The following is a 16,721-nucleotide window of genomic DNA, read 5'->3' as shown; positions in this document are numbered from 1 at the left end:
GTTTTATACCTGCTGTAGGTGATAGGTTGCTATGTGCAAGAATCATGTACTATGGTGACTTGTCAAAATGATTTCATGTGGACCCTACGAGTGACTACGAGCACATGGTAATCATTTAGAGCAATTCTAAACAATCTCAGCATTTTTAAGGTATTTTATTGGACGTACTGTATATCCATTGCCTTCCCTCTATAACTACTATGGTCTTTTACCTCTCTATATATTTGGAAAGTCACCCCACTATCCAGCATTCATATCTGGACCTCATGTGCACAAAGGGGAATCATTCTCTCACTTCTCATCACCATGGTAACATGGCACTGTTACAGTACATGTCTTTAAAGGCCAATACTGTCCTAATCACACTAATAGGGATTAGAAATCATGAAAATAGCTGCAATTCCCATCAAAATCCATCAAAGATTGACCATTCTACAAGTCTTTTCAATGCTAGTTTTATTTATGAATAAACATTAGCTAATTATGCACACTGATTATGTAACAGGAGTGACTGCCTAATCTTCTGTTATGTAATTCCTTTGTTTCAAGGACACTGAACACAGGTTTGTGGCCTAAAGCAATTTTTTTTAATACTTTTTTGTCTTATTTGAAAAGAGGAACATCACACAACTCAAATGGTATATGTGGGCTTGTACTCAGAGGTTAACTTATTAAGGCTCAATATAAGAAATTTTGATGAGCGAAACACTCAACGCCATAGTTGCACATATTTAATGAGTTTACCCAGATTTAACAAAAGTTCAAATGTGTATACCTTGGAAACAAAAAGAGCTTTTCAAAAACTTTCAACATATTTTGAATGAGATTATCACACACAAAAAATGTACTGAATATGGGCAAATTGGCTAGTTGTCTGTAATACTTTAAATACTGCAGTCGTTGCATTACAGATCTTCAATAACTACATGTAACTTAAGTTCAATTCAATAACTACATGTAACTTGAATTCTATTCAATAACTACATGTAACTTGAATTCTATTCAATAAGGTCTATGCAATAACTACATGTAACTTGAGTTCTATTCAATAACTACATGTAAATTGAATTGAATTCAAGAACTACAAATGAATTCAATTCAATTCTATATGTTTACACAGACTGAGTTCAATCTACTTCAATAATACTACATGTTGTATTTTTAAGCCGTCTGTGAATTTTTTAATTGATTTTTAAAGTACTAACTGTTAAACTATTGTGAGAATCAACAATATTCTGATGTGAAGAGAACAACTTAACAATGAAAAACGTAGGTAAAGTGAAATTTCCATGGAGAGAATCAGTGTTAATCTCATTGTTATTAGAACAATGGGGTTTCTGCCAGGTGAGTCACTTAACTACTACTGAGCAGATAGTATATGCATGCATTCTCACAGTTTATAGACATGTTTGAATTCATGACAACAAGTTAAGATGGAATAAGACATTTCATTAGAAAAGTCATGGTTTTCCAAAACACAATTTATGGCAAAGGCATATATTCCATTAGAAAACAGCAAAAGATGCAAAACTCTGAAACACAGAGATAACCAGCGTCTTTAAAATGGGCAGGCGAACGTTTAACTGTGTTAGTATGAACAGAATACTGTACAAGTAGTAAAACCATATATGAGATACGCTGTCAAGCATGCAATGAAGCAATTTTAGCAAGGAATGCAAAAAAGAAACTTCACTTACTCGTCGGTGTCCAACAGATAGAGAATGAAAGATGCCATGCTAGTCATAAAGTAAAGAGATACCTGAAATAAAGAGGTAAGGGGAAAGAAAGGAAGAAAAGAGAAAGAGAAAGAACTCATTTATCACCATCATGCAAGAGAAATTAACCCTAGATAAGACAGAGGAAGATCCCGACCCTCAGGAGAAATGACAGTTCCAGGGAGAAGGAGGAGGTGAAGGATGTGTATTATATATCATACAATATATAAATTCAATTTGTAATTAATTAATAACGTAGTAATCATGTTATATTCATACTTTCAATGGTGTACTTTCAAAATGTACAGACATTTTATCAAAATCATGTGACAAGGTTCTAAAGGGAATAACTTATATTCATAGTTTGTATTCACATGATATAATTTTCAATGATTTCTACCTACTATATATACATTGCTCCATTCAAATGAATTGAGGTTTACACATTTATGATAAATCATACATAACTTGAAAGTCTCTTCAAAATTTGCGAAAACAAATATCATAGATCACCAGATCTATAATGCTTTGTTGGAAATTGTCTGTAACTGTAGGAGTTACATAACTTTAATCCTTACATGTCAAAAAAGAACAACAAATTGTTTCAAAGGAGCTAGGCTCACATAAAGCAACTCACTACGTCTGTTTGATATATATCTGTACTCAGAACCCATCTTCATTTTTTACTAAACTTTCTAAGAAACCCTAAAATATTAAAACATGGATGATTCACCAGACTAATCACATTTAACTGATTTGATTATGACATCCTCCATTCAACTTGAAACATCCTGGACCACTTTACATGAAATCAACATTACAGGTAATTACAAAGTCATTTTTTATGATTACCATAAAGTTATAGAAATATTTCAATACGATGTTCATTTTACGCAAAAGGGGTGAAAAGGATAAGAAATTGGAATTTTTCACAATTTTAGGACATTTTGAGTCACTTATTGGAAATTAAACTTGTTTGTCATGCTACGAAACTGCATTATGTGACTTAAGAATAAAACAATGAAAAACAACCCAGTTACCAATGTCAATGGAAGAAAGTCCCAACAACAATCACATACAATACAATCTTTCAAGTAGTGTTTCTGTGAATTAGGATGCAGGCCTCAAAACCTGAGAGCTATTTATTGGCTAAATGACAGTGGATTTGGCAGTTTGCCAGTACAAAGAAAAAGGCATTTTTCTGCAAGTAGATATTACGAACCTTTGTAAATACATGACAAGTCAGTTCACAATTGTCAGTCAAAGCATCTGCATGATTTCCGTACCTAACATAAGTCCTGTATTACTGCATATTATCAGCAGATTTTATTGAGCTGCTTTCAGACGCTGGTACAGTAACTAATGTGTGTTTCATAGCACTATATAGAAAATTGCTAGCAAGAACCTGGATTTTCCCAGTAGATGTTGTCAGCATTTGAATATTTTTTAGCCAAGTGGCTAACATTGTGAGATTCTAGGCCTGTATAACAGTCCAGTTGGTGTTTATTTTTATAATCCAATTTCTGATTTTTTTGATCAAATATTTGTACATTCCATGAACCCACAGGCAGGGTACTCTATTTAATATGAGATATTCATTTTCTTGAATCCTTTTTCAAATATTGTTTCAGAATAACTGTCAGCCATTTGTTTAACTAACTGTACCATTCCTCTTCTTAAATTGAAATACGTGAGTGCTCAACAAGACATTGAGCAATAACATTGTCTTAAAATTACATCACAGGAAAAAAGGTTGAAATAAGAGACAGCCATTAGAACATGCAGGTATTTGTGAAACATGGTTACAGTTAGATCCACCACCAGCAAAGTAAATATATGTACCCTCATATGATAAGAATTATATGCCAGAATGACTAACATGTGAATTAAATCACCATACAGTAGATGATAAAATCACACCATAGATAATGAAGTTATACCATACTGTACACGCTGAAAACAGAAACACAGATGCTGAAATAATATCATACAGTACAGAAGGTACTCTGAAACTAACACCAGTAGGACTCAAATAAATGCAATAAACCTGTACACAAATAACATCATAGGCACCCAAGTAACACCATACTTTAGGTGCTAAAACAATACATGATACTCAGAAATAACATGATAGTGCTTAATTAACACCACAGGTGCTAACAAACACAAAAGTGCTCAAATAACACCATAGGTGCTCAAATAACACCACAGATGCTTAAATAATACCATTGGTGTTCAAATTACACCATAGTGCTCACATAATACCAATGATGTGCAAATTACACAATAGTGTTAAACTAACACCAAAATTAGCTTACGAAGAAATTAAACATTATTTGGCAGTTATGCATCCATGACATCACACCTGTTTGATTCAAGTCTACACAAAATTTGTACAAAACTTTAACAAACCTCTAACAATATAATTTCATAAAAGGAATAGAAAGAAATTTTCACTAAGACATTCTTCCTTCTTGACATTTTGCACTGAACTATCCTTTCAAATACATCTGAAAATTAATTTTTTTTTAGAGGATTGATAGGCAGTATGGTGAGCAAACTAAACCTACACTTACAGTCCTTGCATAAATCTGCATATTAGTAACATTTATTTCATTAACTGGATATCTACAAACATCTCATATTCTTACTTTACAAAACGATGTTAATTTACAAAATGTCCCTGTCATGTGACATCCCACTACCACTAGAAAAAATAACAGCATACACTGTAGTCAAAATTTCGTTGTTGCTCTCAAATCTGATGCAATGCATTACAATATGAGGCATTTATAGTATATAAATGTATAGTATAAAACAATCAAATAAAAAGAAAGATTTTACAAGTATTTGATATCTTTGTCCACAAACAGGAAAAAGCCCACTTACACCAGAATCCTTATATCTAATATACAAACAAACAAATTTGTAATAAAATAAAATAAAACAAAGTTAACTAAACATCAAAAGATAAAGTCTACACATTGTTGCCATGATAGTACAGTACCCTTTACAGTAAGTCTCAAACTTTGAAGTTGAAAATTATAAAAACAAATGAAAAATGAATGCAAATGTTTATAAACAAGAAAAATATTACATGAATGTACAGTATGCCATACTGCTGTACCTTTGGGCATAATTCTGTTACCATTTAGTTTCAACACAGCCTAAAGAAATTACTTTTTTGTACTGTATGTAACAGAGATAAAGAAACATTGGCTTCTATAGCATTTTATACTTTAACATAATTTCCAACAGTGCACAGCTATGCAAGAAACAAGTGATTTCTTCTGGTTTAATGAATTTATACAGTATATTAGGGGATCAAATGTTTTTTCTTACCAATGTTTGCATAGATCTGCGATAGTTTATTTGCAAATGGCAACTTAATGAACCCTGTTCTGTCCAATCACAACATTTGCCTCTAGGCTTATCAATATCTTTAAAGTGAGTCAGAATTATTAAAGAAATAAAAACTTGCAAATATCCATTTTTTTATCGAATGTCCCTTGTTCATATTATTCTCGTTTTCTATTGTTCAGTACAATATGTTTTGAATGACTGTTCTACTCGTTACTATTGACGATGGATGTGTTTCTGCCTCTTCATCTCATGCAGGCAGTCTTCAGAGATGAAATTAATATCTTATATTATGACACAATTCATAGATTGCTATTGGCATCACAGGTTCCAAACCGATATTGATGAAAGCCCAAGAGATGAGAAGAGATATATAAAACTCACAATATAAAGGTCGCTTCAATTATAACCTTGTACAAAAGATAGGAGTCAGTTGCTAGCAAAAACAGACAGAGAAAACATGTGCTAAATTGAAACTGTTTAAAAGTCCCTTTAACTTACAAGAGTTGGGGCAACATAATATGCTTCTTCAGTTAATTACATTAAAGAAGAACTTGAATTATTAAAGAATTTAAGATTGGTCACAATTTGACATCAATTATTACACAACTGAGGAGAATGATTGGAGCTTATTAAGTCTGAACAGTCAAAACACAGAAGGTATATAACACTTTTAATGTTTTTAGTGAACATAAAAGTCACACATATAACATACAATGAAAACAAAGAATGTACACCTATTAGACACCACACACAATGTCAACAAGAATACATGGCTAAAATTACAGTACCGCTGAAACACTTCTCGCAAAACAACAGAGTATTTTTGTGCCTTATTAGAATTGTACATCTAACAGACAACTTATATGCATCATTTTTTAAATCCGTACCACAGTTAAATCAAACATTTAATGATTTTTAAATGATTTCAAAAGATGACTTCAGAATACAGAAGGCCTAAAGTACTAAATATAGCATCACATCTATCAGCCTAGGTTTCTCCAGGGAAATAAGTTTCAACATTTAACAATTACTGTATCACATTCTCGTCTCATCAACCAAAATATTCGAATGTTTCAGTCATATATACCAAAGTAGGAGAAACAAGAGACCCCTTGGGGAATATTAATATTTGTCATCTACATAAATGGTATTTTGATTCATTCTTGGATGTTCCACTGTTCTTTTTGTCTTTTTTGTTTGGGAGTTAACATTTCTTGGGGACGAGTGAGAAGTTTTAAGGTTAAAACCGATTAACAATAAGGTCTTCTAAAGGAACTACAACTCTCCTGCTGAATTTATTTGGCTAATATCTTCCTGTCACAAAGTTAAAATCCACTGCAATATATTTGGGATTATCTATATCACTATAAAGATCGTTTATATATATACTTATTGAAAGAGTCAGATCCCTAAAGCAGGAAATAGTTGACCCAGTATTACATTGTGAACTGGTCTTGGATATATTGCTTTGCAAGTCCAAATATGTATCTATAGCGCCAGTTTTTTTTTATTGCTCATGAACCATGATGGTATGGACTAAATCTGAAGGAAAAATTCCGACCGAAAAAATGCGTGTAGGCACTTAAGATGGTAGAATGAGGAGGGGCAATGACCGGGGAGTTTGTAATGGAGGGCACACAGTGTTAAAGTGTTACCATGGATATTATTTATAGGCATGGTAGAATGGGTGCTAAGGTTGTGAGGAGATAGGTAAGCTCATAGCGAAGTAACTTCTGTACTGTACAAGACAAAATTCATAACCCTCAAAAGTAAGTGCTACTTATAATTTGAACACTGCAGTATTCCCTGGTAAGATTAAAGAGTTTAAATAAATCCTCTCTATTTTTTTTTTCTTTTTTCCCCTTCTTTCCTGACAGCAATATACCTCATAAAAATACATATATATGTATATGCCAGTGCTAGCCGATTGAATGTACCATGCATCCCAAATTCAACTATCACAGTCCATACATACAGTGTGCACACAATTGAAAATCAATAAAAATTATATACAATGGAAGAAAAAGGTGCCATGCTGGATATAACATTGACACAAAAGAAGGCTTGTGTGAAAGACACTGACATTGACAGTGTGCTGCACATATTGAATATAAGTATAGTCACCATAAAGTAATACTTTCCATGGTTACACTGACAACACTTGAACAATGTTTAATATGTTTAGCTGGATTGGTTAGCCAAAGGTAAGCCTTGAAGCTAGGACATGTGTTAATATAAAGGATGACCTTACTTAGGACTAAAATTAACTCGATAATGTTGTCAACCATTGTAAGACATGTACTGCGGTCAGTTTGGGTTGCATTATACAGTATGTGTAGTACATGTATACTAATTGTGTTCAATTTTGAGGCTCATCAATTAAAGTGGCTGGACCATTAAGTCTAACGCACAAATCAAATTAGGTCAGTTCATCAGATGAAAGGCTAACCAACTGAACCGAAAACCATAAGTTTTTAACCACCTGAAAAGTTTAAAACAATGTTGGTATCGAAAGGCTTCCCAGGGTGTATTGTTGTTAAACAAGAACTTGTTTTGGTTGAGTGATTCAAATTTACAAAACCAAGGACAGTGGAGACTGAACAATAAACAATGGATACTTGACAATATCAATGGACGATGGACAAACAGTTGGTCTGAACTGAGAAGCCAAATCATCAATCTAGCCAAAAAATTTAACGTATTTTAAAGATGAATATCTTGAAAACCAAGATAGTTACTAAGCAATCAAATGTTTCTTTTTCTTTAGACTATAAGATATTAAGACTATACTTCTAACGACCTCATGTAATATGACAACTTGTGGAATTAGCTGTATACTTCCCGCACCCCCTCCCCCACCCCCTTACAGTCTAATCATGTCCAACTGTAGAGATTTTAGACAACATACATATATATTTGTGCATACCAAGCACTGATAGTAATGAAGAAATTCACATCTACCAGTACATTGTATAGATTCAGTTGTAAATCATGTCTGTGCAAAACTGTACCATCATAAATTATAAGTATTCCCAGATATTACACAGAATATGAAATTTATATATCAATAAATATGGCTACTGCAGGAGCAGATACAACTGCAATGCAACACACTGTGCATGATCTTTACAATCGCACAGAGATGTATAGCACTAGCAAGGTAACAACTACATTAACCAAAAAGATGACAAAATATGCCAGATAATTAGTCACTGGCTGTAACTTCATTTCATTTTATTCCAAATAAAAGCCTTAAATTAATAAAATACTAGAGAGATGTCTCCTCATTTTGTTGTCTCATAATAATTCAGTACTATCTCTATAAATATCATGAGTAAAGCTAACAGCAATCTGATGACACAATTAACGCCTAACATTTGTTTTGTGACAGACTCTGCTAACCAGCTGGCTGCACTGGATCATCATTACAAAGGACAAGGATAAAACAATGAAAGCAATGTCTATTTCCTCTCATCCCCTATTCCTAATTCACCTTCTTCATCACCCACCCCCCCCCCCCCTCCAAGGAATAATGATAGTTACAGGTCTGTCTCCTAAACATTCTTGTACTGCACCTCCAATACCCTCTAAGAGACACTCACGATCTTTGTCCTACCATTCCGAAATCTCATTTCATACAATAACATAATCTACAGTAGGTAACAGTCTATCTGTTACCTACACATAGATTGCTTATTACCTATACATAGACTGCTTATTACCTATACATAGACTGCTTATTACCTATACATAGATTGTGTATTACCTATACATAAATTGCTTAATACCTATACATAGATTGCTTATTACCTACACATAGATTGCTAATTACCTATACATAGATTGCTTATTACCTATACATAGACTGCTTATTACCTATACATAGATTGTGTATTACCTATACATAGATTGCTTATTACCTATACATAAATTGCTTAATACCTATACATAGATTGTATATTACCTACACATAGATTGCTTATTACCTATACATAGACTGCTTATTACCTATACATAGACTGCTTATTACCTATACATAGATTGTGTATTACCTATACATAGATTGCTTATTACCTATACATAAATTGCTTAATACCTATACATAGATTATACATAGATTGTATATTACCTATACATAGATTGCTTATTACTTTATGTATGCTAATACCTAGTGACAAGATTTCTTTGACGACTACATTCCTCGAAGCTCAACGCTTAAGCTTGCTGTACTGGATCTGAAAACCCATGAAATTCAATATGCCTGCCTGGCTAGAATGTAACAATATACCCCTCTCATTCAGGAGACCTAGAAAAGTTGCTTCATTATAAATTGATGGTTTGATTAGATTGTTAAGCAGGGCCCCACATATCAGTTGAATTTACATATTATCCAGAGATGTCAATTCACAAAACTATGACTAAAGTCACCAGTTATTAAGAACATTAAAAAAATTATGACTGATATATGGAACAGTTCTCCATGCTTACGTCCTCTTAAAAGGAACTTACAGACATTAATGACAGAAATGAAATTACAAATATAGCTTATTTTCTGTGAAATATTGACCATTAAATGTTCATTATTAAATTATTTCTGTATACCTCCCAGAACAAAGTGTATCAACCAGAGGTTTAATGGCATTAAAAGGATGAAACTAATGTAGCAGAGAATGGAAATTAGTGGCTAATATGTTGTCAGAAGAGAAACATCACTGCAAAATGTATGCTTTTGGAGTTCCAAGGTTGGGCAGGGAGAAGTGAGAGCTCAAAATGGGTCAGATAGGGGTCAGCAAGGCGAAATACAGGGTTGGCAGTGGCATCGAAAAAAACTTCATTTTGGATTATTTTCACATTTGGAAGATATTTTTAATGTTTGCAATGATTATGCATGGAGTTTAATACCAGACTATTAGCTAACATTTATACTACAGTACAATAGGTGTGTAAATGTCTCGCCTGGATCTGAAATTATGTCATTACTAATCAAGAAATACTCCACAAATATCATTTTGAATATTTCAAGTATATTAAATACATAGGTTTTATATCACATGTATACAGTACTTCAGAGTGCTCAGTACATGAGCATGCACAAACATTACAATTGTACTGGATAAGTTAGGATTAAATTTTTTATTAGAAAATTATAGAAAGTGGGAAAATCAAAATATGTTTCAAAACATCACAAATTTACTGCAATTTAATAATGCATTGTATTTGTTACAACATTTAGCAATTACATTGTTAACCTGCAGAAAAAGGAAAAATATACGCAAAGTACCTAAATTATACTCAAAAAAATTATTCAAATAATGAACAGTTAACAAATTCTATTTGATGTCAATAAACTTGGTGCTCATGATTACAATATCATTTGCAAACCTAGACAAACACACACATGCTTCTTCAATATGACTGGACAGTAAATTTTGACATATATACTGTATGTGCTTGTATTCACCCCTAACAATAGAGAAACAGCTTAAAATTCAATGACACCCTTTATGGGGATATCAAATCACTTGATTAGGCTGTAAAATATCACACAGGGTGCATGCATGAATGATGTGGATCATAATATTGCTGGCAGGTAGGGAGGATGGTAGCTGTCAGAGAGACGGGTGCTCTACTACACCTCATCATTTACCAACTAAGATTAATGGCTAGTATCCCAACAAGCATCCATTTACTGTTCTCTGTTGATCATACCGACAACCACCGACCAAGATGGGTCTGATGATATATGACACACATTGTCACATAGAACAGAAACAGCCAGAATATATGCAGGCACAACTTTGTCAATATAGCAATGAAACAATCTTAATTTATTTTAAATTATTGCAATTTCCCATCTACTACACAATGGAATGTTTTGGCATTGTGCCCTCACTATAAGACTAGCAGTACTACTGCATATATTGACCTGGATTGGAGTAATAAATTTGTTTCAATATCAATGGACACTAAGCCATCTGGCATATTAAAAAAGATACGCCTATTGTATCCATTTTCCTTGGGAATGAATGAGTGAACAAAAGGTTTTACAATACATAGACCTTGGGTATCAAGTCAAAAACGATTGCTCTAGAGAATTCTATCATTGCAATAGATATGTTCTTTCACAAGCTGAAATGTCACAATGTACCTGTAACTAGATATATAATAATAATAATAAAAATAATAATAATAATAAATATAATGATAATAATAATGATGATAATAATAATAACTAGTCTTATATAGCGCAGACTCCAACAAAAGTTGCTCAATGCTCTTTACGGGTGCTGAAGGTGCGAACACTAATAGAGTTGAGAGAATAGAAAAGTTTTAAGACAATGCCTGAATTGACTAATAGAATCCAAAGACCTTAGTTCAACCGGAAGGGAGTACCATAAACGTGGTGCAGCATTCAGAAAGCTACGGTCACCGAAAGATCTTGTATGTGACATTGGTAACTCAAGTTGAAATTGATCATGCAAATGTACTGGTCTACATGTAGCTTGCTGATATAAGAGAAAATGAAGGTAGGTTAGGGTACCAGTTTTAATGCCACGAAAAGCTAGAATGAGGATTTTGTAGTCAATATGGAATCTTATTGGTATTAACCCGTGTAGTTCTTCCAGTATAGGAGTGATGGGGATAAACCTGTTCACCCTATGGACGATTCGAGCAGCGGTGTTCTGGATCCTTTGCAATCTCGATAGTAATAAAAAGAAATAAATTCACCACAAAGTTAATTTATAATACTTAGGAAATATAGTAAGAATTGACAAATTAAGAAACACTGGTTTGTCAAACATGGAAAACCTTTGAATATGTTTCTAGGGTTCCTGCACAGTTCATATCTTGGATTTCTTACATCCATTTATTACCTATACATAGATTGCTTATTACCTATACATAGGTAATAAGGATGCCAACATGCAGCATCACCAAATAACTCTGGCAGCTTCCCTCAGACACTCTCCCCTCCATCCATCCATCCTTACACAGACAGTAGGAGAGTTATTTGGCCCGATGATTACTGCACCAGTATGGACCAAGCTAATTAGATTCAAATTCCTACTTCATCCCAGTTGACAAGAGCTGTTTCAAGTAAGAGAGGTACAAGCATACCTGTGAGATATCCAATATGTGTGTCAGAGACAATGTAACTTTATATAGTAACTTACAGGTATAGCTGTGGTTCTGATTGAGTCAATATTACATATATTTATATATGCATTTAGCTCATTAATACCTAAGCAGTTGATAATTTTGCACTTTGTAAATTGTTATTCTTTCCAGTGGTAGGATAACTATAGGTCATTGTCTTAAGTTTGCAAATATTTTGTGGTTGACTAATTGTTCATAAGGACTTCTTCGCTCAGCTGGTGGTGAATTAATGTGAGGGCTAAATGCTATCATCCAGGGAATATTTTCTTCAACTCCACCTGTAAAAACCAGATGTGTTGGTAGCCACATTTCGACTTGCAAACAGAGTTATTTCATTTCATTTCACGTTGCGATAAAACAAAATAAATGGAATGAATGGAATGATACGCCTCAGGAGTCCGTTGTCTATTCTAAAAGTGTCAAGGGTTTGAAGAATACTTCAAGTGGACTTAACTTTTGATTCATGAATTACAGCAGGATTTGAAGTTTCTGGGTTCAACTGTTTCATTCCTTATAGCTGTGGTCTGCAATGAGGGCTTTATGTCCCTCCTGATCATTTATACTATTTCAAGTAAACTAAACTATTAGTTTTAACCAACATAATAGTCAAACAGTCAAACAACTATCCAGCTTGTTATTACCATCATATATGTAAACATCAATACAATGCAATGCAAAGGACAAGAACCTAGGTTCCCAGTCTGTACGAAAATCGCTGTAGGAAACCCGGAAAACAAAAAGCAAGTTGTCACTTCAAATGGATAGTAGAATGAGAAGGAAGGGCATTGACCGGAGGAACCGGTCATAGAGGGCGCACAGTGTTAATAAGGTTACCAGTTCATTCTAGGTATATGGTAGGAGGTGCTTAGGTTGTGGGGAGACAGGTAAGCGAGGAACGAAGTAAATATAGTAGTACTTAAGGTGCTAATTGCTAATTGAATGTTGGACAATAGATATGTATCACTGAAAGTACTTAAATTTATGCTAGTCATGATGACACCCTCTTTAATTTTGTTATTACCAAGACATTGGAAGCGCATCAGAGCATACATTATTACTTCCTTTCGAGCGAAACATGTTAATGGCAAAGACACAGATTTGAGTAGTCTCAGATCATTCAAGTTAACAATGCAACACATGTTTGCCTATAGTACAACAATTGGTGCTTAGCATTTTAATCAACCACTAGCTGCCATCATGCTGGTAAAAATATATCCTCACAATGGCAGATTCCTTACTATTTAATGGAAGTGTTATTTTCACCTATCCTCGGGAACTATAAATCCCATGTGTATTTAGTGAAGAATATTTATACATTCCATTATTTATATGAGTAAACAGTCCAAAGGACTGGAGGTTGTCTGGATATGAAAAGAATTATATGAAATATCTTACTGACAGCATAGCAACAACACAAAATCTTCATTGTAGGGAATGAAGTACAGTATGTGAAATTATGGCAAGGGCCCAACCACTTTGGATTGAGAGGAAACTTCCACAGAAAATGCTGTAAAGGTCAGATGCCTTTCACCTTACATACATATATGTACATGGACAGTTTTCCATTAAGTTTTATTTAGCTCAGACTGTAAATATGTCTAAGATGGTACTGTACCATTCAGCTCTCTCCTCTTGTGGACCTTATACAAAGGAAATAAAACCAACACAAGAATACCTCTAAATTGCAATCACCCTTCTAGTTCATCCCCACCCTCTTCCTTCCTCCCTTACCACCCCCACCCTCATCACCACCCCCATCCTAACTCAAAATAAGGATTGCACCCCACATCCCATTGTACTATCATCAATGCCAATATGTCATGATATATTTTCATCATTTGATGTTCTATCTTGTTCCTGTTGGTAATTATCAAACCACCAACTTACAGTTTCTACCGATTAGATACTTGACGAGACCATAAATGATGCTTTCTAAATTTGTATAATAACCAAACATAAATAATAATCAAGTACAGTTATCATAAAAGATACAATAAAACACAGTACTTGATTAAGTAGCAAAGATAATACAGTATAGTACTGACATAGTGTATCTGTGTCAAATTATTGTGTGTCTTTCTAACCCTGACTCAATTATCATGCTTTACTTTGAAAAAGCAAAAGTCCCTGATTAAAAGGACAAGATGAATGGAGACAAATCCTTTAATTTAGAAGAGTCAGATTTATAGTGAAGTGGATGAAATGATGCATGCATACAGCAGCGGAAACTAAGAGGAGTTTAAATCCACTTAAAACATCAAAATCCTTCCATCTATCTGACTATCACATAGAAGCCATGTCAACTTACCTGTTTCCTCTTACAAGAAATTAGGTCTATGGATGTGAACTTACAACTTGAAACAGGGACTTTGAATGATAGAGGATGGAATTATTGCTGCATCATAACGCTTCTATTCTCATAGCTAGACCATAGGCCATCTTACTGTCTGTCGGGCATATCACACACAAATTAAAACTTCTAGTCACTTGCTTGGACACACTGAAATATCTCAAGGACAAATTCCTCACATATAAGTTTAGAAGGAGAATGGGTTAAAGGCATTGAAGACTCGCCCCAAACCGCGTGCGGCCATCTGAAAAAGTTAACTTTCTGTTGCTTGCAAGTGACGTTTTGTTCGTGTCGCTACAAAATGCAAACAGTAATGAAACGTGATACCTAGTTATTTTTAGCTGGACCTGAGATGTCCATCGCTGTATCATTTATACACTGTGCTGTGGGTATTGACCGTAGCTGTATGTACTGACTGTACACTAGTGTCTAATTACCGACAGTAGCAAGTTGAGTGTGTATTTTCTGGGATCGATGGTGGTGTCTAACACTTCTGTTACACCTCATTCGAAACTAGGTCAGATTACCGGCATTAGACATTTCTTTTTGCACAAGTCACTGAAACAAACATCAGAAGTTCTATCCTACATTTATTTTTTTGGAAATAGACAAGTTTACATCAATTGTAAACCTTTTGTTAATGAGTTTAGGTCAGATGAACTGCACTTTCAGTTTCTATAAAGTAAGTTTGAATAATAAATTAATTCATTTTTTTTCCTCACTCATATGTCTATACTGTTCTTTTGCTGTTTTTTCCCTACTATTTAAACCACACAAGGCGGACAAATATTATTGCTCTACTCTATTTGAACCATTACAGATAGTAAATTTATTTCGAGCTTCTTGGAATATTGGAATATTGATCAATTTTGTCAGGCCAAATCTATGAACCTTGTCTTGGCAATTTAAAACTGATATGTTGCCACACAAAAACATTAATAATATTTACTTGGATGCATTTAAATATTTTTATAATGATTAATATCTCATTTATTACCTTGTTTTGAATTCTAGCATAATTTTCAAATGTTACCAGAGAGCGATAACAGCCATTAACAGAATGTATGGCACAAAGTTTAAAGGGGCTTAACTTAATTTAAAATGAACCAAGGACTGATGAGAATGCCAACAAATAACGGATAAACTTCAGTGAATGACGTCAACTCTCAAGAACGAGGGCTGGAAGACGAAAGTTTGGGGGAGGGGGAGGGGAGAGGGGTGGAGAGGGGGGAAGGAGGTCATGGTATAGGTGGAGGGGGAGAGGGAGAAGAGAAAAAGGAAGCCATAGATGGTATGTACTCTTTAAGAAATGAGTCAAGGCACTTTGAGCCTGGACTTTGATACACTTAATTATTTGATAGCATTTACTGGTACCTTTATAAATAAAAAAAATAAAAAATTCTGAAACACTCTGAAACAAAAGCTGCAATGCTATAACTATTTGTGCATAATTTACATTAATACAAAAGCTATTACACAGCATGGAGCTGACTGCATGTCAGGTAAATAATGTCATAACAATATGGGAGTTCACCCCTGATTTAATCCTGTATTTGATGTAAATCAATCATAAACATTCTGCTCCTAACATACAGTACTGTATGTGCGCACAACAACAACAGGCGGAGTTTCAAGCGGCTAATTACATCATGGCCACAGGCTCACAGTATAATCTACGTACAGTAGTTAGTTAGTGCCTGAATATCTGTTGAGTGCTATGAGATCTAAATATGAATAATATCTTCCTTAATTGTATACAAATTTCTCCTACTGAAACATCTATATCAGTCCTGATACTTCCCGTACTACAGGTCTCCAACATAAATATTTGTAGTTCACTTAAATCATGATATTGTAGGTACCTGGTAATTAGCTAATATAGACAAGCTCATTTTACTTTAGCAGTTGCTAGAGTAGCCAAAGTAAATATTACAATTTGCATTCAAAAAACTCTACAAAAACAATATTTTCACAACCTCACTACATGTCTGTGTCCACATACATTCGATGTAGGGTGCAGGAGAAACACTCGCTGAGTTTCTTATTTGAGAACATACCATCAATACTAGTGCATTATGAGATAAGTGTTTTAAGAAAAGTGGGTGCCAATGGGGAAGTATAGATTTTAATACCTG

The 16,721-nt window shown here is 34.0% G+C and overlaps 1 protein-coding gene across 41 annotated transcripts in view; it reads right to left on the bottom strand.

The window, feature by feature from the left end:
* The window catches only part of LOC139968579 (calcium-activated potassium channel subunit alpha-1-like), a 156,461-nt gene that overhangs the window by 125,682 nt on the left and 14,058 nt on the right, over window positions 1-16,721 (bottom strand). For 40 of the 41 annotated variants that reach the window (XM_071972690.1, XM_071972680.1, XM_071972678.1 and 37 more), the window contains exon 2: window positions 1,698-1,759. The exons of the other annotated variant lie outside the window; for it this stretch is intronic. In XM_071972690.1, coding sequence (XP_071828791.1) covers window positions 1,698-1,759 — 62 coding nt within the window. The remainder of the gene's footprint in view (window positions 1-1,697; window positions 1,760-16,721) is intronic. 41 annotated transcript variants of the gene reach the window in all.

This window comes from Apostichopus japonicus, chromosome 6 (genome assembly GCF_037975245.1).
Source record: "Apostichopus japonicus isolate 1M-3 chromosome 6, ASM3797524v1, whole genome shotgun sequence".
NCBI classification, from domain to species: domain Eukaryota; kingdom Metazoa; phylum Echinodermata; class Holothuroidea; order Aspidochirotida; family Stichopodidae; genus Apostichopus; species Apostichopus japonicus.
This window is presented reverse-complemented; position numbering and strand designations above follow the sequence as displayed.